Below are 23,021 nucleotides of genomic sequence, written 5' to 3' on the forward strand. Positions count from 1 at the left end.
GCAGCCAAGTCTAGCATGTTAAACATTATGTAGATGGAGTCCTGAAGCCACTGGGAGCTTTGTAAATAGTGGAAATCTCCAATTTAATGCTGGCCTACAGGCTAAGAGCAACACAGAATGAAATGTGAAATCTCTCGCTGTTGCTAACCCTCGTGCTCCAGCTTTTTCCTTCACCAAATACCCGTCCCCCTCCCTTTGTTTTCCCAAATCGGTTCATCTTGATCGCTCTTTTCCCTCCATTCCGTCCATTCCCTCTCATGGTCTGTAATTCGTTCTTCACTTCTCCCTCTCTCCTTCCTTCTATACCTCTTCCCCCTTTTTCTGTTTTGTGCTTCCTCTCATCTCTGTCCAATCTCTCCCTATTCCTTCTGCTGCCCAAAGTCTCATTTCACACTGCCACTTTTTTCATCCCCTTTTCATCTCTTCCTCTCCCTCACTCTCTCCATCTCTTGATCCCATTTTTTCACGGCGCCCGGATCGTGGCCTGGTCTGGCCTTTTAATGTCTCCCTCTGCTACTCTCTCTCCTCCACTGTTTCTATTCTCTCTCCCTCGCTCTCTCTCAGACTGTAGCTAATGCCATCAAGTGTTCGCAGCAGCTCTGAGCCCAAGATTCACGGCTCACGGACCTCGAGCCACAAACAAGCACAAGCAGGAAAAATATAAAACACTACGGAAATATCTGGACATTACCGTTACACACAGGTCAGGAAAGACGCACACATGTCAGTTGTTATTCTACAGACACACATATCTAAAAACAGTGTTGAAGCATTATTAAGTACATTTCCAAACCAAACAAATCTCGGTGTGCGCTTTATCTGGTGCCTCACTGCTGATGGTGATTATCTCCAGTGTGTGAAATACCCAGTGGCAATGGGGGGGGGGGGGTCCCCCATAGTGCCCCAGTGTTATGCTGAAGTCCACAGCGGAAGACGAGGCCTTCTCCTCCTTCCGTCTCCCAAGGACAAGAATAAAACGACAGACAGTCTAAGTGATTTCTGTGTGCGTCTAAAGTGAATGTCGCGCTCCACTAACACAACGCTCTCTCTCGCTTTCTCCCCCTTTTCTATCATTTACCCGCGTGTGGTTTCAGGTTTGAAATCAATTTGGCTTAGATGAAAGTTTTCAATTTCATTAGCTTGATCAAATGGAGCGCTGTTAACAGGCGGCGGTAATAGAAAATCATTTAGGCTGAGCAGCTCGCACACTCTCAAAGGACTGGTTAAGAGCTGCTAAGAGAGGGAGAGATGGAGAGATGGAGAGGGAGGGCAAGGGGGCAAGAGGGGAAAGAAAAGGAGATGACAGGTGGAAAAATATTGACAAGACACAGCGAGAGGGGGAAAATGTGATAAAGATGGGGGCTCAGAAGAGAGAAATATCTAATTTTTTGAGAAACGAAAAGAAAGATGGAAGACATGATGACAGGAGATAAAAAAATATAGAGTGAGAAAAATATGGGGACGAGAATAGTGAGGACAGAATATGCACTTTAGCGAGAAACTAAAAAAGAAGAATGTGACAAAGGAAGACGAGCAGAGAAAAAGGGTGAGATTAAGTGAAAGAGTGATGACAGTGTGGGAATGATTAAATCAGCAAAAATGTCACAATAAAGCCAGAGAGGGAAAAGAATGCAAAGAGGAAATGGAAACGAGCGAGGAAGACAAAAGAAAAGAGTCTCTTTATCTGGTGTGTCTGCTAAGTACTGGCCCATTAAACCTCTATTACTGCTGCTCAGACGTTTGACAGAGAGAAAATATGTTGTGATGAAAGAATTAAATTAACTATCAGCCATCAGGAAGAAAACGTCAGTGGACTGGCAGTTAAATATTACCTCTTTGATGAGGAAAAACAAATATCTTATCAGTCAGACATTAACGCAGGGGAGGAGAGCGGAGGCACAGAGGAGACTCTGAAGCGGCTGAGACTTGCATTTAGACATTTACCATCACTTTTGTTTTCTGGGGGTAGGTATCAAATAAATTACAGAAAGAAATGATATCAGCGCATGTGTCGTAAACAAATAAGAAATTATCCACTTGTACGCAGAATTAAGAATCTATAACTTGTGCTTTTGAAAGACATTTTTACCAGACTGGTTTTTACGGAACGAATATAAGAAAATTTGTTTAACATTTGAGTTGGAGCATGAATATAAATAAAGTCTTGTGCAATTATATATCGAAATTAATATCACATAGAAGTAAACTTTCGGAAACAAATCCAATTGAAGCGAGTGGGGGGTTGATGACACTTTTTACCCGTGACAGGCACAAAAATGATAAAAAGAAAACAAATATAAGACTTTCACATAGAAGACACCGATGAAGATGGCTAGAGAGTTTGTGGTGATAAGAGCCGACACCTGCGACGTGATCACGTGATTAATGCGTCATTTCCTTTATCTGCCGCCTGCACCCGGCTGTTCCACCTCTGGCCTGAATTACGCAGAGGATTCGATGCTGTTGCTGTTGCGTCTGTGCAGAGAACCCCCGCTGTGGTGTGCATGTGTGAAAGGCAGACTGCGGGTAAAGTCCATAACCAATTCTCCGGATTTCACCCGGAGGTCATGTCTGAATATAGAAAAAGGCGGACTTTCCTACCAGCCATATGCAACTGTTATAGATTAGCTTTTAAACCTTTTACACACACACACACACACACACACACACACACACACACACACACACACACACACACACACACACACACACACACACACACACACACACACACACACACACACACACACAGACAGACACACACACACACACACACACACACACATTAGTACTGCACACCCCACCAATAAATTGAATTAAATCACAATTAAATGTGAAAAACAACACCTAATGTTAATCAGTTTTCAGTCTCCTCTGAGTCACGGAGTCATGGTGTTAATGATTGGACCATTCAGCTCCTCGCTGAAACACACACACACAAACACACAGTGTGTGTCCAACCAGCCAAGTGGAGCTAATGGAAGGGGGAGATGCGTTGCTCATGAGCTCAACCTTAAACCCCTTGACGTGCCTTGGAGACCGACAGCAGCAGTCACACACACACACACACACACACACACACACACACACACACACACAAAATTAGTCCGCCTATTCAGGCTAATCTGAGGGAAAATGACTTGCTCATTAGCAAGACCCTTAAACCTCTCGACAGGCCTTTGAACCCCAACCGCTTCATGGTCACAGAGTATATACAGAGAAATGGAGGCTCTCACACATGCACGCACGCACGCACGCACACACGCACACATGCTTGTGCCAAAGAAGTTGGGTTATTCACAACCATTAAGACTAATCAGTTGAGCGTAGATTCTATTATTAGCAGCACATGTAAACAGCAAGAATCTAATGTTGAGTTTATAAAACAGATGTCTGAAGCAAACTAAACCTGCAAAACAAAGGAAATGCATAAATTTGATTAATGAACAGGAAACGCTAAAAAAACCAAAGACACATTCCATTCTTCTCAAAACTCTGACTCTCCTGAAGAGAAGCCTCCTCTGGTGTGTACTATCTGACCTCAATCCTGGAGGAGGTGTGTAACTGATTGTCCTTTGCTTTTGCCGTCTGAAGGTCTGTGACATTTCGTATGATTCATCACTGAATCCACAAAATAAAGGCTGGATTTGGACAAAGTGTTGTGTGAACACGTTTGAGGGCAAAACCTGTTTATAGTTGGGGAATGAAGAGGCAGCGGAAGAGGAATGAGGTGCGCAGACGATCTCTTCTGACAGATAATCGTGACTTTTCACTCTGTTGTACACGTGTAAAGTGACAGAAACTGTTGCATGAAGAATGAAAACAAGAGATTCAAGCCCAGACTCATCTCTGACATCGGCCCTGCTGGACAGTCACTGTATTAAGAGGTTTTGAAAGTCAGCGTCTTGGTTTCAGAGAGTGCAGAACCAGACGACCCCTACCAATCCAACAGAGGAAGTGATGAGGAGGGGGGGGCGGATAAAAAGGCTTTTGAGTGAGACCATCTAATAATCTGGTGCAGTAGGAAAATGGAAAGGAGATCGTTATTGAAGAGCGATCAGGGAGGTAGAGCGATACGCGAAGAAGGAGGCTATGATTGGCAGATTTCTCTCTCAGCTCCTGAGTGTGGCCATTTGAATCAGTTATAAACCTTGACACACATCAACTACTACATGTTCACCCAACCTTGAATTCACACTCCTCACTTTTAACTTCATATGATGAAGTATCACACAGAGAAGAACACTTGAATTCTCTGTTCCTGACTGAATTAAAGTCTTCAATCAGGTTCTTAGAGCACAGCAAGGCTTTTCTGATTGTAAAATGAGTCTTTGGAGAGTCAGAGCTCTGGCCCTCATCGCTCTCCTTGACAAACCGTTCATAGAAATGAACTCAAACATGTTCACTTCTAATACTCGCTCCTCATTACACTCAAGGTCCAGAGGAGTTGCAGTGGCCGTCATTACAAGGTAAAGAGAAGCAGACAGGAGATGAACCTGTCGGGTTTCCGATGTAATCGGAGTTCAGAAAATTAAAAGCTGACGTAATCGGATAAATTGTGTCAAAAATATGATATAAGCAAAGTTTTTTGGTTATGTTGTCATTGACATCTGTCCATCAGAAGGAAAACATTTGTAAAAACCTCCTTTTAAGGGATTTAAATCAGCATTTGCATGTGGACGAGGGGCCAAAACACAATGTGAATAAAAAGGTGGATTTAAACATGTGTTTACCTGCTCGTTCATGTCAAAATGGCCGCCTTGACAAAGGTGTGCATAGTAAATAATTACATTGCGGCTCACTCCTAACACGCTCTTCTGTTGCATTCATAATGTGTACTTTAGAGAGAGAGAATATGTGAGTTAGTGTGTGTGTCAGTGTAAATCTGTCCGAGCCCTGCAGCAAACAGGATCTGTCTCGATAAGATTTACTGATAAGAGGACGAGACACAGAGAATGAATAGACTCTCAAGGGAGGAGAAAATCTCACACAAACATACTCCTCCAACCACCCCATCCATCCCCTCTTCAATCTCTCCATCCACGAGAGCCAATTCTTTTTCTCATCATCCAGCTCCTTGAGTGTGGAGGTGTGTGTCTGTGTAGGTAAAGGCTATACAGCGAGTCGAGGGTTTATGTCACAGTATGCAAACACACACACACACACACACACACACACACACACACACACACACACACACACACACACACACACACACACACACACACACACACACACACACACACACACACACACACACACACACACACACACACACACACATTCTGCCCATCGATTAGCATGGGAAACCAATCATTTCATCAGAGGAGGAACTTAGAGGTTTTCATGACAGATACAGTAAAGAGAAAATAAGGATATATTCTAAATGACCTAAACAGGTTCATTAACCAATGAAAAAAGTTGTAATAATAACGGAGCTCAAAGGGACAAGAAAACTACAACTCACGAGACCTGCGCTCCAACTGTAAACCAGATACACTAAGATGATCTGTGCTTTCTTTTCACTTTGGAAAAATGACAAGATGAAACACGCTTAAAATTGCCAGCTGGCAAAAACCAATGTATTTTTCCACACCGTGTTGGAAATTATTGGCCCTGTGAGATGGACGAGGTTCTCATGAGAGGTGAAGGAAAATGTGGATGATAAGGACACAGCTGTGCTGACAACTCAGATGAAAGAGAACAACGGTTTTTAAAATCCCGGAGAAAACATTCAACAAGTATGTGTCAAGTTTTTCTATTTGAAATCAACAGAATATTGTTAATTTGCAGTTTTGTTAATGTTCAGCTCTAAAAAAAGATGTATATGAAATTTAAAGTGAAGTTTTACAGACAGGCTGGCCACATTCATATCTGTATAGTCTACCTACCATAGACTAGCATAGTCTCAATCGCCACCTATAGCTGGCTGCAGTATAGTGTATTAGTCCTTCATGTTGGTGGATGGGACATGAACCAAAGTCAAAGCAGAAGTCAAATAAATGTCTCAAAAAGGTAGTTCTCATCACACTGAGGTAAGTTTTTCCGGTAAGTTTGATTTTAATTATTAATTTGATGTCATATAAACGGGGAAAAACCTCATGATTGACAGCTCGGACTGACTAGTTACTGGTCGGGGGTGTGTATTGTCGGGACCTTGCTCTACTCCCCGATAACTACTGCACAGCGTCTGGTTGCAAATGCGAAAGATGGCAGCTTTCATATAGAGGATATTTTTGCTTAATTTCTTGATAGTGGGGAGCAGGGTGGAGACATGTCGTCCATCTTTGTGTCCAGTCTATGACACCCACGCCTCTCACCCAGTTTGCACTGGTGGCCATAGAGCTGTGCGGTGGTGGTGGACATTCAGGTCATTTCAGTTTCTTTTTCAAAAAACCAGGTGGCCTCACTGTGACCACACAAGATCCATAACATACAATAAACTCAAAAATCAATACTGTGAAAAAAGCAGAAAATTTCATGACAGGGGGAAAAGGGAGGTAGGCAGTGAAGAGTGTTTCATGTCCACTTGTTCCAGTCCACCCACTTCTGTACCTCGGTGTCTCTGTGACCTTCTCCACTCTCTCTGTGCTCTGGCCTCTCACTGTCCCCGTGACAAAAAGACCAGAAGAGTGTGCTTGTGTGTGACAGAGGCAGAGAGAAAAAGGTTCACACTTGAAGGGGTGTGATTTTTGGACAGCATGGTATTTAGCTGCCTCACGTGTTCACGTCACTCAGTGCGCATTTCCTCTTGCAATCAGACGGAAATGTTTAAAATTACAGTTAAATTAAATGTTATAGTCCTAGACTTATTTTTAGTTAATAGGCTCCCTCTGTGTGCATGTGTGTTTAAATGGGTTGTGTATTGTGTAGGTGTCTGTGAGTGTGTGTGTGTATGTGTGTGCAAGCATAAGAGTTTTTGCCCGAGTGAGTCAGCGAGCCAGTGAATGAAACCAACAATAAGACAGGAAAGAGAGAGGGGGGAGAGAGCAGTGTGTGCGAGACCGTTATGAGTGTGAGTGTGTGAATGCGTGCGTGTGTGTGCGCGTGTGCGTGCATGTGTGCGTGCATGCGTTCTTGTGTCAGTGATTTTACATCAGTAATTATTAATGCTCTGTATTGCACGAGTAATGGTGCATAGAGCTGACATTCTGCGACAGGTTAACAGTGTAGTTCAAAACACACTTGAGTAAACAGGTAGAGACAACGCACGCACACCCCCCCCACACACACACACACACACACACACACACACACACACACACACACACACACACACACACACACACACTTAGAGCAGAGCAAGACCCATCTCTTTGACACATAAAGCACAACCTCCACCACATGGCTATTCCGGCAACGACAGATGAAAAAGGAGCAGTTTGTTGTCATCTGTGAAAGTCAGGTCATAAAAAAGACACACTGAAACGCACAAGTACACACTGAAACACACAAAGCACTGAAAAAAAAAGGAGGGCAACCTCAACAAACCTGAAGGCAGTTAAGTGGCCTACTGAACACCGAGATAATCTGTTTCATTTTATGTAAATGCCAGCGCATGTGCTTTGATTTGCAACGGCTGCGAAACTGTTGACCGAGAGTTCCTGTAGTACAAATTTTAGATAACAGTAGCCAGCCAATCAGAAACAAGTAGGACCTAATGAGCACAGCCCAGAGATCTCCTCATGACTGAGATCAACGCATTCACACCACACTTTTGAAATGGGCAAAGGTTTTATGGTGGGGGTTTTCTGAGGCTGGAGTCAGACATGTTGACATGCACCAGAAGAAAGTTCCTGTCTGATTACAGACGTCAGCACAAACACCAACACATTCCCCATGCATGAGAGTGAGTATTGTTCGTTCCGCGTACATTTCAACTATGATGCCCCCCCCCCCCAAAGTCGGATTTCATTGCATTATAACCACCTGTGGTAAATCTGGCAGCAGCAAACCACACTTTCCCCACCAGGAAAGAAAAAGAGCCCAACTTATTGTCAACTCAGGTGTGACGTCATTTCCAGCTGCAACTTCTGAGGTGAATGAAACGCAGCATGACACAGAGCAAGGGGGAGAGAGATGCTACTGGCCATCGTAACTGCAGAGGGGACAGTGAAACAGCAGCAATATGCACCGTCACACACGAAAAATACACAGTCCCTGTCCCAGAAGAGGAGGAGAGGAGAGAAGCTTGGATGCTTTCATCTTTTGGTTACTCAGCCGTTTCACCGGGCACAGCTGTTTCTCTGTTCGCCCCTTCCTCTCTGGTCTCCTGTTGGTGTGCCGTGCGGCGCGGCCACAGCGACCACCGCGCTCCCGAGCGCACAACGCAGCGACTAACTGCTCAGCGGGCCGTGAGTGATCGGAGCTGATTAAAATACACACACACACACACACACAGAAGCGTGCACACAGACACAGAAGGCACTCACGGGAGTGTGATACTAATGCTGAAGGACTGTCATGTGTGTGGAAAACTGAGGCAACAAACTGCACTCAGCTTTAAACCCCCAAATATCTGTCAGCCCTCTTCATCGTATGCTTCCTCTTCCTCTTTTCTCCCGGGAGTAGGTGGGTGGTGGCGTTACCCGACCTGAATTCAACTGAGCCTGACAGTGCATGGCCATGTGCACACAATAATAATCAGGGAATAAAAGCAAATTGTAACGTAGCTTCAGTTGAGCTTGTATGACTGATTAAATTATGTTCTAGAGAGGATTCACACACAATTCAGGTCTGTAAGGAAGCCTCTGCCTCTCATAGGTGGACGTATACTGTCGGAGAGATCTTCAACTCGACTAAAAAAAGAAATCTCAAAACAATCTTAAAATACTTTTGCTTCAGTTACTTGATTTAGGGAAACCAGTGAGGCTGTACCTCAACCACAGGGGCCATTAGGCCTGGGTGACAGAGGCGGCCCCAGCCGCCCCCTGATCTAGTCAAACACGTTTTGGGTCCTTTTTGTGTCAAATGTGCAGCAGATCATCTTCAAACACAAAGAGCGAGAACCAGTTACCAGTTAGAATCAGGTTGTACCTATAGCGAGCCAACTCACTGAGGCAGAACGTGAAGGTTAAGGCTAAAAGAAGCTTTTCTACCTCGGACAAGGAGGTTTTCACCCCTGTCCGGATTACGCACAAACTATTGATCAGATTGTCAGGAAACCTGGTGGAATTATGGGACATAGACCAAGAAAGAACCCTTTCAAATTTAGCATAGAACCGGACAAAGGGGCAGATGTTTCTAACATATCAACATTACGAGATTTTCTTACATTATCCCCAATTTCCTAGGAAATAATTCATGGATCTTGATGAGAAGACACATTGAGTGATAACTTGAGTCCGTGCAATTTGGTGCAGCTTGATTGAATTTAAGGGGACTGTCAGACCTTGGCAGAAGTTTGCGCTGTACCGAGAGTAATAGATGGAAAAAGAAAAAAGGTTGAAGGCAACAGACACGGCTGAAGAGTCATCTCCTTTTGCTGGACAAGAAGACTCTTCGATTCAGTCTTTACACATTGAGGTGATACTGGTCTGAGAACGACTAACAAGCTAAAACAGACCAATGAGCGACAGAAGAGAGATCAACAATGTTAACGACTACAATCTAGAGAGAAAGTATGAGGTTAGATGATGTTGTTACAGCACAGAATCCAGCGTGTGATGAAAAGCGATACAGAGCTGATGTACGTCCGTTGCTGCACTGAACACTGGCCTCTAGCTGGCATTCAGTAGTGCTGCTGTGTCGTGTCAGCCCATATGGAATAATGAGAATTGATGACTCCCTATGGGACGGAACCGTGCATTCATTATTTCCTTTTCGTATATACTTTCATTGGTTGATGTGTTTTCAGGTGTCTTGTATGAAATAAATTTATACATTAGATACGTTTGGGGTAAAATCCCAAATTTGACATGTAGTTAGATTTTTTTGGAGCATATGCTGCTTCCCTTCTTTTTAATAGGCTGAGCAGGAGAAGAGGAGTGCGACAGACAGATGAGACACAGACTGAGGGAGCAACTGGAGAGGTGAAGGAGAAGTGAGTATCAGGTAGACGGGGGAGTTGACACAGTTTGTCATACAGTTCACATCTGTCACAGTTCAAACGGAGAACTTGTCACACAATAGGGGCCAGGGGTTGGTGAATGTTCACATGTGAACAAAAGCCGCTGCCTCATTTGTGTCAAGGTCTCTGCTGCTGCTGCCGGAAATTAATATCATAAAGTTCAGGGAAAAGTCTTTTTTCGCTCTTATTTTGCTTTATATTGTGAAACCCAGCCTTTAGCAACCTTAATTTGATAAATGAACCCAATCCTTTTATTTTGAAATATTGGATGAAAATCTCTAGATTACTGGGTTCAGATCCTGCTCCACCCCAGAATTTCAACGGGGTATAAGTACACAAACGGATTTCCTTCCATTTATAAAGGTCACGCAACATCATTTTTCAAACATCCTTCACGTCACCTTTTTCAGCTGTGCGGGGACACTCATCTCTAAATCGGATTCCACGCGCGCAGACGGTGCCACATGAGCACACACTCGTTCATTTCCTCTCTGTTCCAACTGTGGGGGAGACGGGCTGCCACCAGGTCTCTTCCCCGGAGACCTCAGCCGGGCACGCGGGTGGGTCAGCCTCGGTCCTCGCGTCTCAAATGGCACCGGTTAGTACGCGCGTGTCATCCGAGCTGCGGCTCAGTCAATTACTTATTATTCCACGCGCATGCCACGGATGCAAGAGGTGTCAAGGTGAATATGAACTAATCGATCGTCGTTTGGCTTTTAAATAAATGCCACTTGCTTCATTTGAATTTACTGGAAAGCACAAGCTGCAGCGTGTGATCACCAGCTGGCACAGACATCTCCTGGATGTCTCAAAGCGTCACATGCAACCCGGCTGCAGTTTGGCACTTTTTGGGATGAATGTGCACGGTCACATCCTGGATAAAACCGAGTTCCTTCATCTGTTGCAGACACATTCCCAACATGCACCCGAATGCAAAGTGCACAAACGAGCCAAGAACACAACACAACAACTACAACTCAAAGCTTTTTTCCAATATGATGCGTTTGAAGGGATAAAACAAAAAAGAAACTATATTTTTTTCTATAACCCAAAATTCAACGAAGTGACAATGTCTAAATCTGGCGACAAGTTAGCGCCGGCATCCGCATCTCTTACCTTTCCACAGGAAAAGCAGCAGCACCGTCTTCCAGAGGCGACATCCCACCGGTGCGCATCGCCGTCTCCGAACCATCTCCATCCCTTTGTCGGTTAAAAAAAAATAATAAAAAACTAAAACCTCCGGGACTGTTCACAAAATGGATAAAGGGGGGTGTTTAAATATTTTATCTCTTTCCTCTTCTGTTCCCCAGAGAGATCACTACCGCGTCGGTGCCATCAATAATCTCATTTTGACCGAACTGCGCGCTCCCGCTGACCTAACACACCGCGCAGATTAGCTTTGGAGTGAAACTATAAATCCTCCTGGAGTCAGTAATAAAGATGAAGAAGAAGAAGCCCCCCCCCCTCCTCCTTTGGGCATTTCCAGTGTAGGGTGGCTTCTGGATTTTTTAATCCCACCTAAACCACAAACAAAAAAGTCTGCGGTGTGTCTCCTTCAAACCAGAGCTGGGGAGTGAAGCGGTTCCCCCAACTGCGTCCTCCCGTGCGCTCCTCTCTGCGTAATGTATCCAAACGGGACGACTCGGGCTGAGGGGAAACTCGAGTGTCTCTCCTTCAAACGCACTTTTCTTTCTTCCAAAGTTTAAAGCCAAAGCAGCGGAGCGGACCGAGGGCTCCTCCGGGGGAATCAAAAAGTCCACTTCGGAGACACAACCCGAGTAAAAACTGTCACTTGAGGCTCAGGATAAAATCCAAATTCCAGGCGCAAGGCAGCAGCAGCTCCGTCCGTCTCCTCTTCTCCTCTTCTTCTCCGTCCTGCCTCTCTTGTCTCTCCTCTCGCTGTGCCAGGTATGTGCGCGTCTGGGCTCAACTTGAGAGGCTGTATCCACTCGTCCGCGGGATGGAGGGAGGAGAGGACCGAGGAGGAGGAGGTCTGACACTTGCACCAGCCGGCAGAGGAGGAGGAGGAGGAGGAAGAGGAGGAGGAGGAAGAGCAGCGGAGGCTGTGGGGCTGAGGAGGGTGGAGAGTGGGGGCGGGACTTGAGGATTTGAGTGTCAGTTGAGCAGCCAATGAAGTGTCCAGGAATTTATTTGGTCTTTTAAAAAAAACAAAAAATTCTTTCATAATTTCAGATTTATTTATGCGGATTTTATTAAACTTTCATTCACTGTTAGAGAAGAATACAACACACAACTATAGCAGCTGTGCAACTATGCAATTTTTAAAGAATGTGAAATTAACAAAATCACAAAAACAAAATCTAAACTGAGGCCAATGTGGGATATTGAAAACCAATGACTGAAAACAAAAAGCCTTCACGTCAGAAACTGATTTCATGGATAGTTCAGTTTGCACTGCAGGAGAAAAAAAAACTTGATTTGAAATAAAATTCAAAGTTTAAAATAAGATTTGCTGTAAAATGAGGCCAACATCTCCGTGTGGTTGGTGTGTGTGTGTGTGTGTGTGTGTGCGCACATTCACATGTCGTTTATCTTTGCAAAGCCTCTCTCTGCATTATTCATACAAAGACACACACTACACCTGTTCTCTCTGTAATCGATAGACACCAACTTTACACACACACACACACACACACACACAAACACACACACACACACACACACACACACACTCAGTGGTGTGTGACAGCTTGTACAACTGCAATATGATGTGATGCACCTTGTAATAAAACTCATTCACTTTCTATTGATAGGACGTGTGTGTCTGTGTGTGTGTGTGTGTGTGTGTGTGTTCTTTGGGACTATATTTCATAAGGCAGCACGCCTGCTTCCCTTTGTCAGCTAAATGTGTAAAAGCTAAAGAGATGACATTGTGACTTATTGAATTGCAAATCAGTCACTGGATGGGGGGATGGAGGGATGGAGGGATGGAGGGAGGGATGGAGGGTTTCCGGAGATGCGACGTGAGCCCCTCTGCCTCACCGCCTGTCTGTCTGTCTGTCTGTCTGACGCCAGGGTCTCCACAAGAGGCTAAGAAGGAGCGACAGCACCCCCTAGTGTCACAAAGAAGCGACACTGAGGTGATGGCATGCACAGAACACCTCTCCATCCATTCATCCCTCATCTGTCCCTAATTACCAGTTTCCTCCTTCCTTGGTGCATCTATCCTTTTCTTTATTCTTCTGTCAATTCCTTTCTTCTTCTCACTGTAATTCCACCACGTGAACTCAGCTGAGCCTGCACGCTCCTTTTCCTCCTCCACTCACCCCCACAAAAAAACACATTTCAGTCACACGCCGACTACACCTCCATAAAGTCCGGGCAACTGCCATCCGTCCGCAACGTTACGAAGCAGAACCAAATCAGCAACATTTTAAATTATTATTCTAATTTCCACTCAATGGCTTTTTCCTTCAGCCAGCCGCAGCGTTCCCCGTGACTTAAGCTTGAAAGATCTTTTTTTATTTATTTATTTATTTAAACTGATCTATTCGTCTTGGGGCTTCAGCCAAAGCGAGGTATTAGTTCAGCAAGCATGCAGTAAAAAAGTAATATTTGTCCAAATACAGCATCTGTATACCAATGAGGCCCCACTGGCTGTTGAGAGGAAATTTGACACAGAATAAGAAGAATTGCAGATAATTCTCCTCGTATCTAGAGGCAGAAAAAATTACATTATCAAAGTATGAGAAGAAAATTCTGCTGTTTTTATAAATATCGACATCCCAGACATTTGTTCCAAATATTTTTTAGCCTCGACGAAAGTTTCTGTAATTTGTCACTATCAAAGGAAGCCTGGGAGCAGCATATTCTTCATTACATCACTAAAAGGAAGTTGTTCATGTGTCATTTTGAGGAGTAACTTCAAATACAACCTGTAATGGATGTTATGGGATAAATGAAGAATATGCTCTGAGATGCTCGTTGCTGACCACAGACAGGATGAGTCCCACACAAGCTCAGTTCCTTAAATATACAAGTCCCACTTTTTATGGCGTGTTTGTCGGACTTGCTGAACTTTGTCTTGGTTTCCTATTTTTAAAATGCTGCTCTAATTTGAAGGTGTGTCTGACAGGGCTCAAGTCTTGAGAGTTTGGAAGATGAAAATAAAAAGTCAACATTTTAAGTGATGACTTGAAGTGGTGCAGACGACAGTTTCTTAGGTTTCCCTCGATAACATCTCTTTTCCAGTGGTACATTTAGCTTCTTTAGTAAAAGTTTTAATACTTTTTAAACCTAATCAATAACAAGTGGGGAATTGATGTACTGATCCAATCACAGCGAGCAGGTAACATTAGACCCCGCCTTCTATGGCCGAGACTCAGCCATAATGAAGGAGTGGACCAGCACCATTAAGGAATAGGAACACACTGAGTGAGTACTTTTACTTTTCACACTTATATAGTATATTTTAAAGCAAGTACTTACTTTTTGTCAGGTAGAAAGGTTATTTTGGTACTTTTACTTGAATACATTTGTCAGTAATAAGTTTTCGAGTACTTCCTCCGCCACTGCTGCCTTTACAATGCATTGACTCCAGGAGTAGTGAGAGAGCTGAAGGGGAAAAAGTCAAGTCGTTTTTCAATACTACAGAGTTCCCTCATTATACGAGCGTTTAAATGTCAAAGTCAGATCCCCTGAAGAACTGATGACGAATACAAACCTTCACTGTAGTTATGTGCCTACATGCAGGTGAACATAAATGTGAGTGAGAAGCCGACTTGTTTTTTGAACTTCCTCAGGAGACACAGAGACACTGATTTATGAAATTAAAAATCCAAAAATATAAGAGCTGTGTGTGCCCATAATTCCCCTCCTTACTTTGAATTCATTGACAGTATTTAATCTTAAAGTTGTTATCACGGCCGTAAAAAAATACTTGTGATTCCGGGTTTAGAGCTCAGGAAGCAGAGCAGGTCCGACTGGGGCTGAGCATGAGAAAGTGTTGAGGGGACAAAGGCAGAATATCTAATGTGAAGAAAAAGACTTACAGCGTCTCCATTAGATGGGTCTTGAAGGCAAGACCCAACTCAACAGTACTGCAGGGAAGTGAAGAAGGAGTAGGGGGGCAACTGGACACAGGTGTCAGGGAGGGGCAAACAATCACAGAAACAGGAAGTAAGACAACCAGAGACGCAAGTTAAGGGATATCAAAATAAAAGTCCTAGTAAAAGTATTGATTTTACAAGCCTCTTTGTCTGTATGGCTGTGTGTCATACACTTGCCAAAGAAGAAAATAGAAACAAGAGACCAACACTACAGACTGACCAGTTAAAAATAAGAAAACCTGATATTCATCGCCCCCCACTGAGCATAATAGTCCCCCTTCAGCCCTTTTAAGGCAGAAAGCCACCAGCTTGTCCACCATCTTATAATAAGTGTGCTCCACCCTGAGCCGAGCCGTCAGCAGTCCTGTAAGAACCTGCCACGGGGTCCACGCAGCCCACCCCCCACCCGATTCTTACTGCTCAGCCAGATGGTTCATTTGGCAGCAGCTGATATCAACTTAATGTGTTTACCGTTTTTCATAGCTTGATATTTGGGACCATAGACAATCAACTGGAAGGAAAAGACTCCCCCAAGACTCCAAACTTAACAACTCAACACGCCCACCAGATATGACATGCTTCCTCTTGATCAGGAACCAATGATCTGTGCACAGGGACAGAACCGAAAGAACTGGGCCAAAAAACTCAAAGCTTTCATAGAATCCGGAGAATGAAATCACATCATCTTCACACAGAGAATACAAGTTGTTGTTCTTTCTCCAAACTCCTCAAACTAATCTCGGCCCTTCACCTTCCACAGCTCTCCAACAGTGAGATAGACATTTTGCTCAATATTAGCTTATTGCAGATATTTAAATTCGGCATATGGACAAGGGCAGAGGAAGTGTAGAACAGAATAGCTCCAGTGGAGTCAAGTCAATTAAGTTTATCTATAAAACTAATTAAAACTTCCAGAGTTGACCGAAGTGCTGTGCAATAACAACCACATGGAGTTAAAAAAGCTAAAAAGTGAATAACAATGAGAATCAAAGCCTGAGAAAACATGGCTGTTTAGCTGTTTGTCTCCTCCCCTCATACTAAGAATGAATAAAGAAAAACAGGGTTAATGTGTGTTTAGATATTAAACTTCCACTTGTAGTAGTACACTGTCATACAAATGCATTTGAGCTGACTGCTTTAGATAAAAGTATCCATCAGAAGTCCATGAACATCATGAAGCATCTGTGCAACTCCACTTCCCTCAGAAAACTAATTGTGATACTTCATCCCACTGACTGGAGCTCATAGTTAACTCCAGCAGAGTGTACGTACACCACATTCATTTCAAAGCACAGGGGGACAGAAGAGCAACGGGACTGAGCGAGGACACTCATCGTGCTCCTTGGACGTTCACGGTCAAAACAGTGCTTGTGCGTGAGCGGCTGAGGTTTGTTTGCCGCAGTGGCTTCGTCTTTCCTCCTTCTATTCGAGTGCTGGGAGAAACGGCGGCGACAGAGGGGCGAGCGATACAGGCAGAGCTCCTCTCTCTCTCTCTCTCTCTCGGGTCAAATGTCTCTTGTAGAAATTCTGTCGACAGCTTGTTCAGACCATACACTCCACTCAGAGGCTGGAGGAAGATAAGCGCCACTGACAAACCTCCCTATTTACTTGTAATTTCCTCCCTCCCTCTCTCTTTTCAGCTCACTTTCTCTCCCTCGCTCCCTCTGCCCGTCTCTCCCTGCAGTTGGAAAACCATAGCCATCGCTTTGCTCAGTGGAGCAAACTGAATACATTAGAATCCAATTAAGGCTGGTGAGGAGAACTGCTCAGGCTTACAGTGTGCAGTCGTGTGCGTTTGTGTGTCCATGTGTGTTTGCGCGCTCGTGTGTGTATGTGCGTTGATCATGTCTGATAGCTTATGCCCAGCCAGACTGTGAGGAGGGACGTCTGTGCGCAAAGTTTTGGGAGACAGCTTGAGTCTTTGTGTAAATCATGGCCTACTGTGTGTGCGTGTGTGTGTGTGTGTGTGTGTGTGTGTGTGTGTGTGTGTGTGTGTGTGTGTGTGTGTGGTGTGTGTACACATGCTGTCATAGTGTATTGAGTCACTGACAGGGGACGCCTTTCTGTCTCACTCCAACTGGTTTCTGTTGCCGTATTAACGCACAGCAAGACCACTGTCAGGAACAGTAAATCAGAGCTGCGGTATGTGTGTGTGTGTGTGTGTGTGTGTGTGTAGCGGAGGTAGACAAACAACTGCTCACACATATACACAAATAAAAAAAACACAAGTGCACTCATACTTCTATCAAAGATATCACAGATGAACACATATAGCTGGAGGGTTAACACTTATCTTCACACACACACACACACACACACCATGAACAGTCATAGAAGCACAAATTGTTACATTAACATATATACTGCACACACACATGTAAGACCGAGTTCCACTGACTTCTGTAGACACACAGCCAAGAACACAACCAGACATCTTAGGGTTGGTTTATTTCTTTGTTTCATTATTTTCTTCTTTATTCTATACTTCCCCCTCCTCCTTCAACTTCTACTCTTCCTCTGCCCATCTCCTTCCTGTCTTCCTCTCACCCTTCTTCAGTTTTGGTCACCATTTTTGCCTTTAATGAGCTTTATAAGAAAATGTACATGTGAAGAAATTTTAAACAGCAAACAGACACACTGGAATAAGTAATACACCTCCGTTATTGTGGAGGAAGCAGATTATGTTAATTTCATTCATGTTTAGTTCTTGCTTTTAACCTTTCTTGTCAATGTGCACTGAATATTTACAATATATGAAATAAACCTTTGTGCTGCAGTTTATAGAATTTCCACCCAAAACCTTAAAAACGCCCTCTTTTCTTTCTTTGCCTTGTTAATTAATCTTAAAATTTATTGTGTGGCTAAAAATGAGTTTAAAAGGTGAATAACATCTTAGGTGTGTCCAGAGATCGCCTGGTGTCCGTGTACCGAGCAGCGATGGGAGCAGAAGGTTAGATGTAAATGTTGCAGCCATGATGACAACACGCTCCTCTTCCGGATCTCCTGTACAGCCTCTGTCACCGCGATCACACACACCAGCAGCGGCCTGAGATCAATTACACAGAAACCCCACCACCACCACCCCGCCCCTCCCCACTTCTGCCGCTACGGATGCAATTTACTTGCCCAGCGTAAATCAATGGAGACAAGTGGGGCTAATTTAGACCATTTGATGTCAATTTGGCCTTGACCCCTTCCTATCACACACACAAAGCCACATTTTCACTCTCTCTCTCTTATACACGCACACAACCACACAACTTAATGACTAGCTGCTCTCGGGTTTATTACGCAGAACTGAGTAGCATCCTCCAGTCTTGCTGGCAAGTGCACACACACACACACACACACACACACACACACACACACACACACACACACACACACACACACACACACACACACACACACACACACACACACACACACACACACACACACCATAACTCATGGCCCCACTGCTGGAGATTTCCATATTGGTTCTGTCAGAGACAATTTTGTTTACAGGGCCCTTTGGATGAAATAACAGCGTTGGGTGCTATCAATTACTGTGAGAGAGAGTGGAGGGCGAGAGAAGGAGGGATGAAAGGAGGACGACAGGGGGAATATAGTGGGAGAGGGGGATCACGAAACAATGGAGAGGAGGCTGGTAAGGGAGAAGAAAGATCAAGAGGAGGGACAGAGGAGGAGGAGGAGGGAGGAGACGGGAGGTGGGAGATAGCAGAACAGAGCAAGAGTGAGAGATGGATTTATTTTCTGTACATAAACTGAGTCCAAGTTATTTCTGCCCCGACCAAGGTCTGTGAGCCGAGGCCTGGAAAATATTCAGTGGCACACAAAGGTCCCCAAAACAATACTTCATGCTCACACACAGAACTGCAACAGGACTTCCTCCCGTATTGGAGAAAGTGAGGTTTCCATGTTTTTCTAAATAATAAAGCAGATTTAGGTTTTATATAAAAACTGTGAAAGTATGAAATTATTCATTCAATGGAGGTATGCACATATTCAGAAACAGCTCCTTAAATGAGGCGTCAGGAATTCTGCAACATTGTGATGTCATAATGTCACAGTCACCGCCCTCAGCTACACCCCCTGCTGGAGCCACGGTCCAATCTTAAAGGATATACCATGAGTTGTTTACCTGAAATCTAAAATATATTTTTGTTGATCTTTCTAATGATCTTCTCAGCTTTTTAATGTTTTAAGCCATTCTTTTACCGATCATTGGATTACTTGGCATCTTAAGTTTCCCATTTACTACAAACTTGCTTACTCACAGTTAAGGGATGATTTTCACAGTTTCAAGTCCGAGCTGTGAAAACAGGACAAACTGATTGATGGCTTGGTGTCCGTAGCCCATAATTTCCCCATATATGCTCCGACTAATGCTCCATCCATGCACTTGCACCTTAAAGTCGATGCCGGTTCCTCCTCTGCAGTCCTAATCAATAACATTCAAATATCAGCCTATTTAAACCAATTGCAAGTGTGAATGCTCATAATGCAACTCAAACTCTTTGTAGGAACTGAAGCTCGACGGCATCAACAGAAGGTGCATCGCTCACAAACAAACAACTCACCGCGCCCCGAGTGCAAAGGTGGGTTCCCAGCCTCTGGCAGAAAATGGCCAGTGACTCTGCCATCCTGACTTCAGTGAGTTTGGTTTCACCACTGTGAGGCCGGAGCAGAGAAGAATGAGGTGACCCCCCCGGGTCCGTTGAGTGACCAGGCATCCAGGGGAGAGGAGTGCAATAGTAATGATGGGGTGTAAGGAAAAAATACACAAAACTCTCATTTAACATGTACTCACAAATGTATTTTCGTTAATATGCAACAAGATTATACGTTACAAAACTCTTCATTCTTAATGTGATGGTCCAAACTAGTGTTTTTGCACGTTTTAGCCCCACAAAGTGCAGCTTTTAGACCTCGTCATCTCTCACATTTGCTGTTTAATAGGAAAGGTCCTCCTCTATAAAATGACCCCCACAGGTTGTCCATGCAAGCACCTGATTATGACCTATAATTACTTTTAGAGTTAGGCGACCTTTAGCTGCTCTAGTAATTACGACAGGCGCAAAGGAGAGAGTCAGGTGATGTAGTCATCTGTGTTAGGTGGAGGTGGGTGGGCTGGAAAAGCACAGGACTTTCACACAGGTGACTTCTGTTCATTTCTAATGTGAAACTGACGATCGACATCTTTTATCCATGACCCTTCCACAGTCCTAACCACATGTTATTGTTGTAACCATGACAACAAATGCCCTCAACATCCCTATTTGTTGTCGTCAACATATACACAAAATCAGGGGCTTGTTTCCAGCAATCAAACTCCGTGTTGACATCTGGTTTTCACAGATTATCACAGGATCTACAGTATAACAGTTTCAATATGGCAGGTTTACACACACCCCGTTTCTGACAGTTCTGGGGTTTCCACTGATGCACTTGTCACCTCCTTTATTTGCACTTTTACTTTGATTACATCTACAACTCAACTTTGGTTTGAGTTACTCCTTTTATTATCACTATGCATACACAGGCATCTTTCTGGAGGTAACATAAACTTCATGTTTCTCGTGACAATTTAGACACTGACATGTTATAATTTTGAATAACGTCCATAGAGTGATTTTTAACTCACAGCTCTGACACCCACTGCAACGCTTATTCCGTAAGCCAATCATTCAACCTTTGAAAACCCATAGACTTGAAATTTTAACTATTTTGATTTCCGAATATTCCATTACATTACAAATCAAACCTTCTTCCAATGATTTTTCTTTATCTTTTAAACCTATTTATTGTATGCGTGCATTTATGAGAGCCCATTACGATGTTTTGATGAAGTCCTCCTTCGTGTCCGCTGCATTAAATTCAAAGCATTTTCCACTACTGCTCCGACAGTCTGAAATTATTCACCACTTATATTCAGGTGCTGGTAAGTGGTATGTAAATGGGAAAGGTAAAGATGCAAAGAGTCCCATCCTCCCTGGTACAAAAAGGGTTGTCAATCATGCTTAGTCTGTTGTCTCCCACTCAGCGCAGAGAAGAGGTAACGTAAGGTGAGGCAGAAACACCTGTGAGGATGAAACACCGGCGTGTGAGGAATTTAAAGTAACTAATGAAGGGCTGTTAAATCGACCCGACCACATGACTTGGCTCCAAACCAGAGTCACAACCTTTTAGAGAGGAGGTCTCCAAGCGCCAGGCCACCTCTCGGAAATGAATGTCAGTGCAGCTCAAATGCACCCTGCTTTCTTTCTGCATTTTTATTGTCAGCTCCTGACGGCACCACAGAGAGTGGGAGCAGCGCGCCACTATAAGAAGCTTTTCACCACTTCAATGAACAATCCCTGCAGATTCATGATACCATTTTACAGACATTTCTCTGCCTAATGCTGAAGAAAATGCACAAAGGCCCTGCTGTCAACAAATGTTGATATTCACCATGAACTTTATGTGTGTTTGATTTCAATCCACGTCTGTTTATCTTAATGCTTCTCTGTCTGTCTGTCTTTAACTGTCTTTTAAATGTGTGTGTGTGTGTGTGTGTGTGTGTGAGTGAGTGTGAGTGTGAGGTGAGAGAGAGAGTGTGCGCAGATTAAGATGCAATCCAAGAAAGTGCCATTGTTAGAGAAGCTGATATATATGGTAACTGCATTTACGCCCTTTCACTTTTTTTTTACATTATACCTTGTGCTTGATTTTTTTATAATTCCTTTTCCCCTAAATCAATCTACACAATACCCCATGATAATAAAGCAATAACAGATTTTTTGGGGAAATTTATGCATTGGAGAAACTGAATTTTCACATAGTCATAAGTATTTAGACCCTCTGCTATGAAATCTTAAATTTAACGCACATTTCTACAAGCTTGATTGGACCATGCATATCAAAACAAGAGGCACAGATCTGGGGAAGGCTCCAAAAAACTTCAGCTCAAATGAAAGTTCCCAGGAGCACGGTGGCCTCCGTTCTGGCAGCTCCACCAACCATTGTGTGAATTTCTTACATTTTGTTTACTGGCAGAATATCAGCAACCCCTCTGTGCTATTAAGTCCAAGAGTAACACCAAAGAAATATTACACAATATTACACTGCAAATACTAAAAATCTATCAATGAAAAGATTGAGTAACTTTAAATTGTGAAGACTTGATTGTGACGACAGCACAACAGTGTCCAGCCTCACAGAATGATGTCTGTGAACAGTGAAGAATTGTCTTTGGGCACATGTCATTATAAATAGCATGTACAATATGATTGACGATTCCTCCCTTCACTGAGACGTCAGCATGGACTCGACCTGCATGAGACACCACTTGCAAAGTTGTCGATTGGTGTTTACTGTTGATTTCCAGCAGGAAGAATACACGGCGGTAATAAGCCGTGCGGTTGCAGAACCATGCTTCATTCAGTCATGCTCTAATCCTTGTTAATGAGCTTTGAGTGTTTGGAGCGGAGGATGAGTCGCGTAATTGCCTGAATGTTTGCAGATTGATCTCTATCTGAATGATCTTAAACTGACTCGAGATCTTCAGAATAAGAGCAGAACTTAAAGCTTGCAAGACCTACAGTGGTGCAGCTGTGTGAAACTATTGAACGTCTGGAATATAAGAAGTTCACATTGGGATCATTCTTTTGATAAACTACAGAAAAATACATAGTTTGACAATTTCTATGCCGAAAAATTAAAGTGTTGGTGGTTTCTCTGTGACAATTACGGCAATATTGACAATAATTATGGAGTATTTAGAATGAGTACAGCTTTCTTTGTGTGTTTTGTAATCAACCCTTTAGAATGATGGACACATATATACACACCTAATTTAAAAAACAGAGATATTTGATAAAAGGGGAACTGATGAACTAACA

General features: G+C 43.6%; 1 protein-coding gene across 1 annotated transcript in view; it reads right to left on the bottom strand.

Moving 5' to 3' along the window:
• si:dkey-215k6.1 (transmembrane protein 132C) overlaps positions 1-11,633 on the bottom strand; it is a 217,551-nt gene extending 205,918 nt beyond the window's left edge. Inside the window, exon 1 of the mRNA XM_047341077.1 lies at positions 11,186-11,633. Within this exon, the coding sequence (XP_047197033.1) occupies positions 11,186-11,267 (82 nt within the window). The 5' untranslated portion in view covers positions 11,268-11,633. The remainder of the gene's footprint in view (positions 1-11,185) is intronic.
• Positions 11,634-23,021: the final 11,388 nt, after the last annotated feature.

Source organism: Hippoglossus stenolepis, chromosome 9 (genome assembly GCF_022539355.2).
Source record: "Hippoglossus stenolepis isolate QCI-W04-F060 chromosome 9, HSTE1.2, whole genome shotgun sequence".
NCBI classification, from domain to species: domain Eukaryota; kingdom Metazoa; phylum Chordata; class Actinopteri; order Pleuronectiformes; family Pleuronectidae; genus Hippoglossus; species Hippoglossus stenolepis.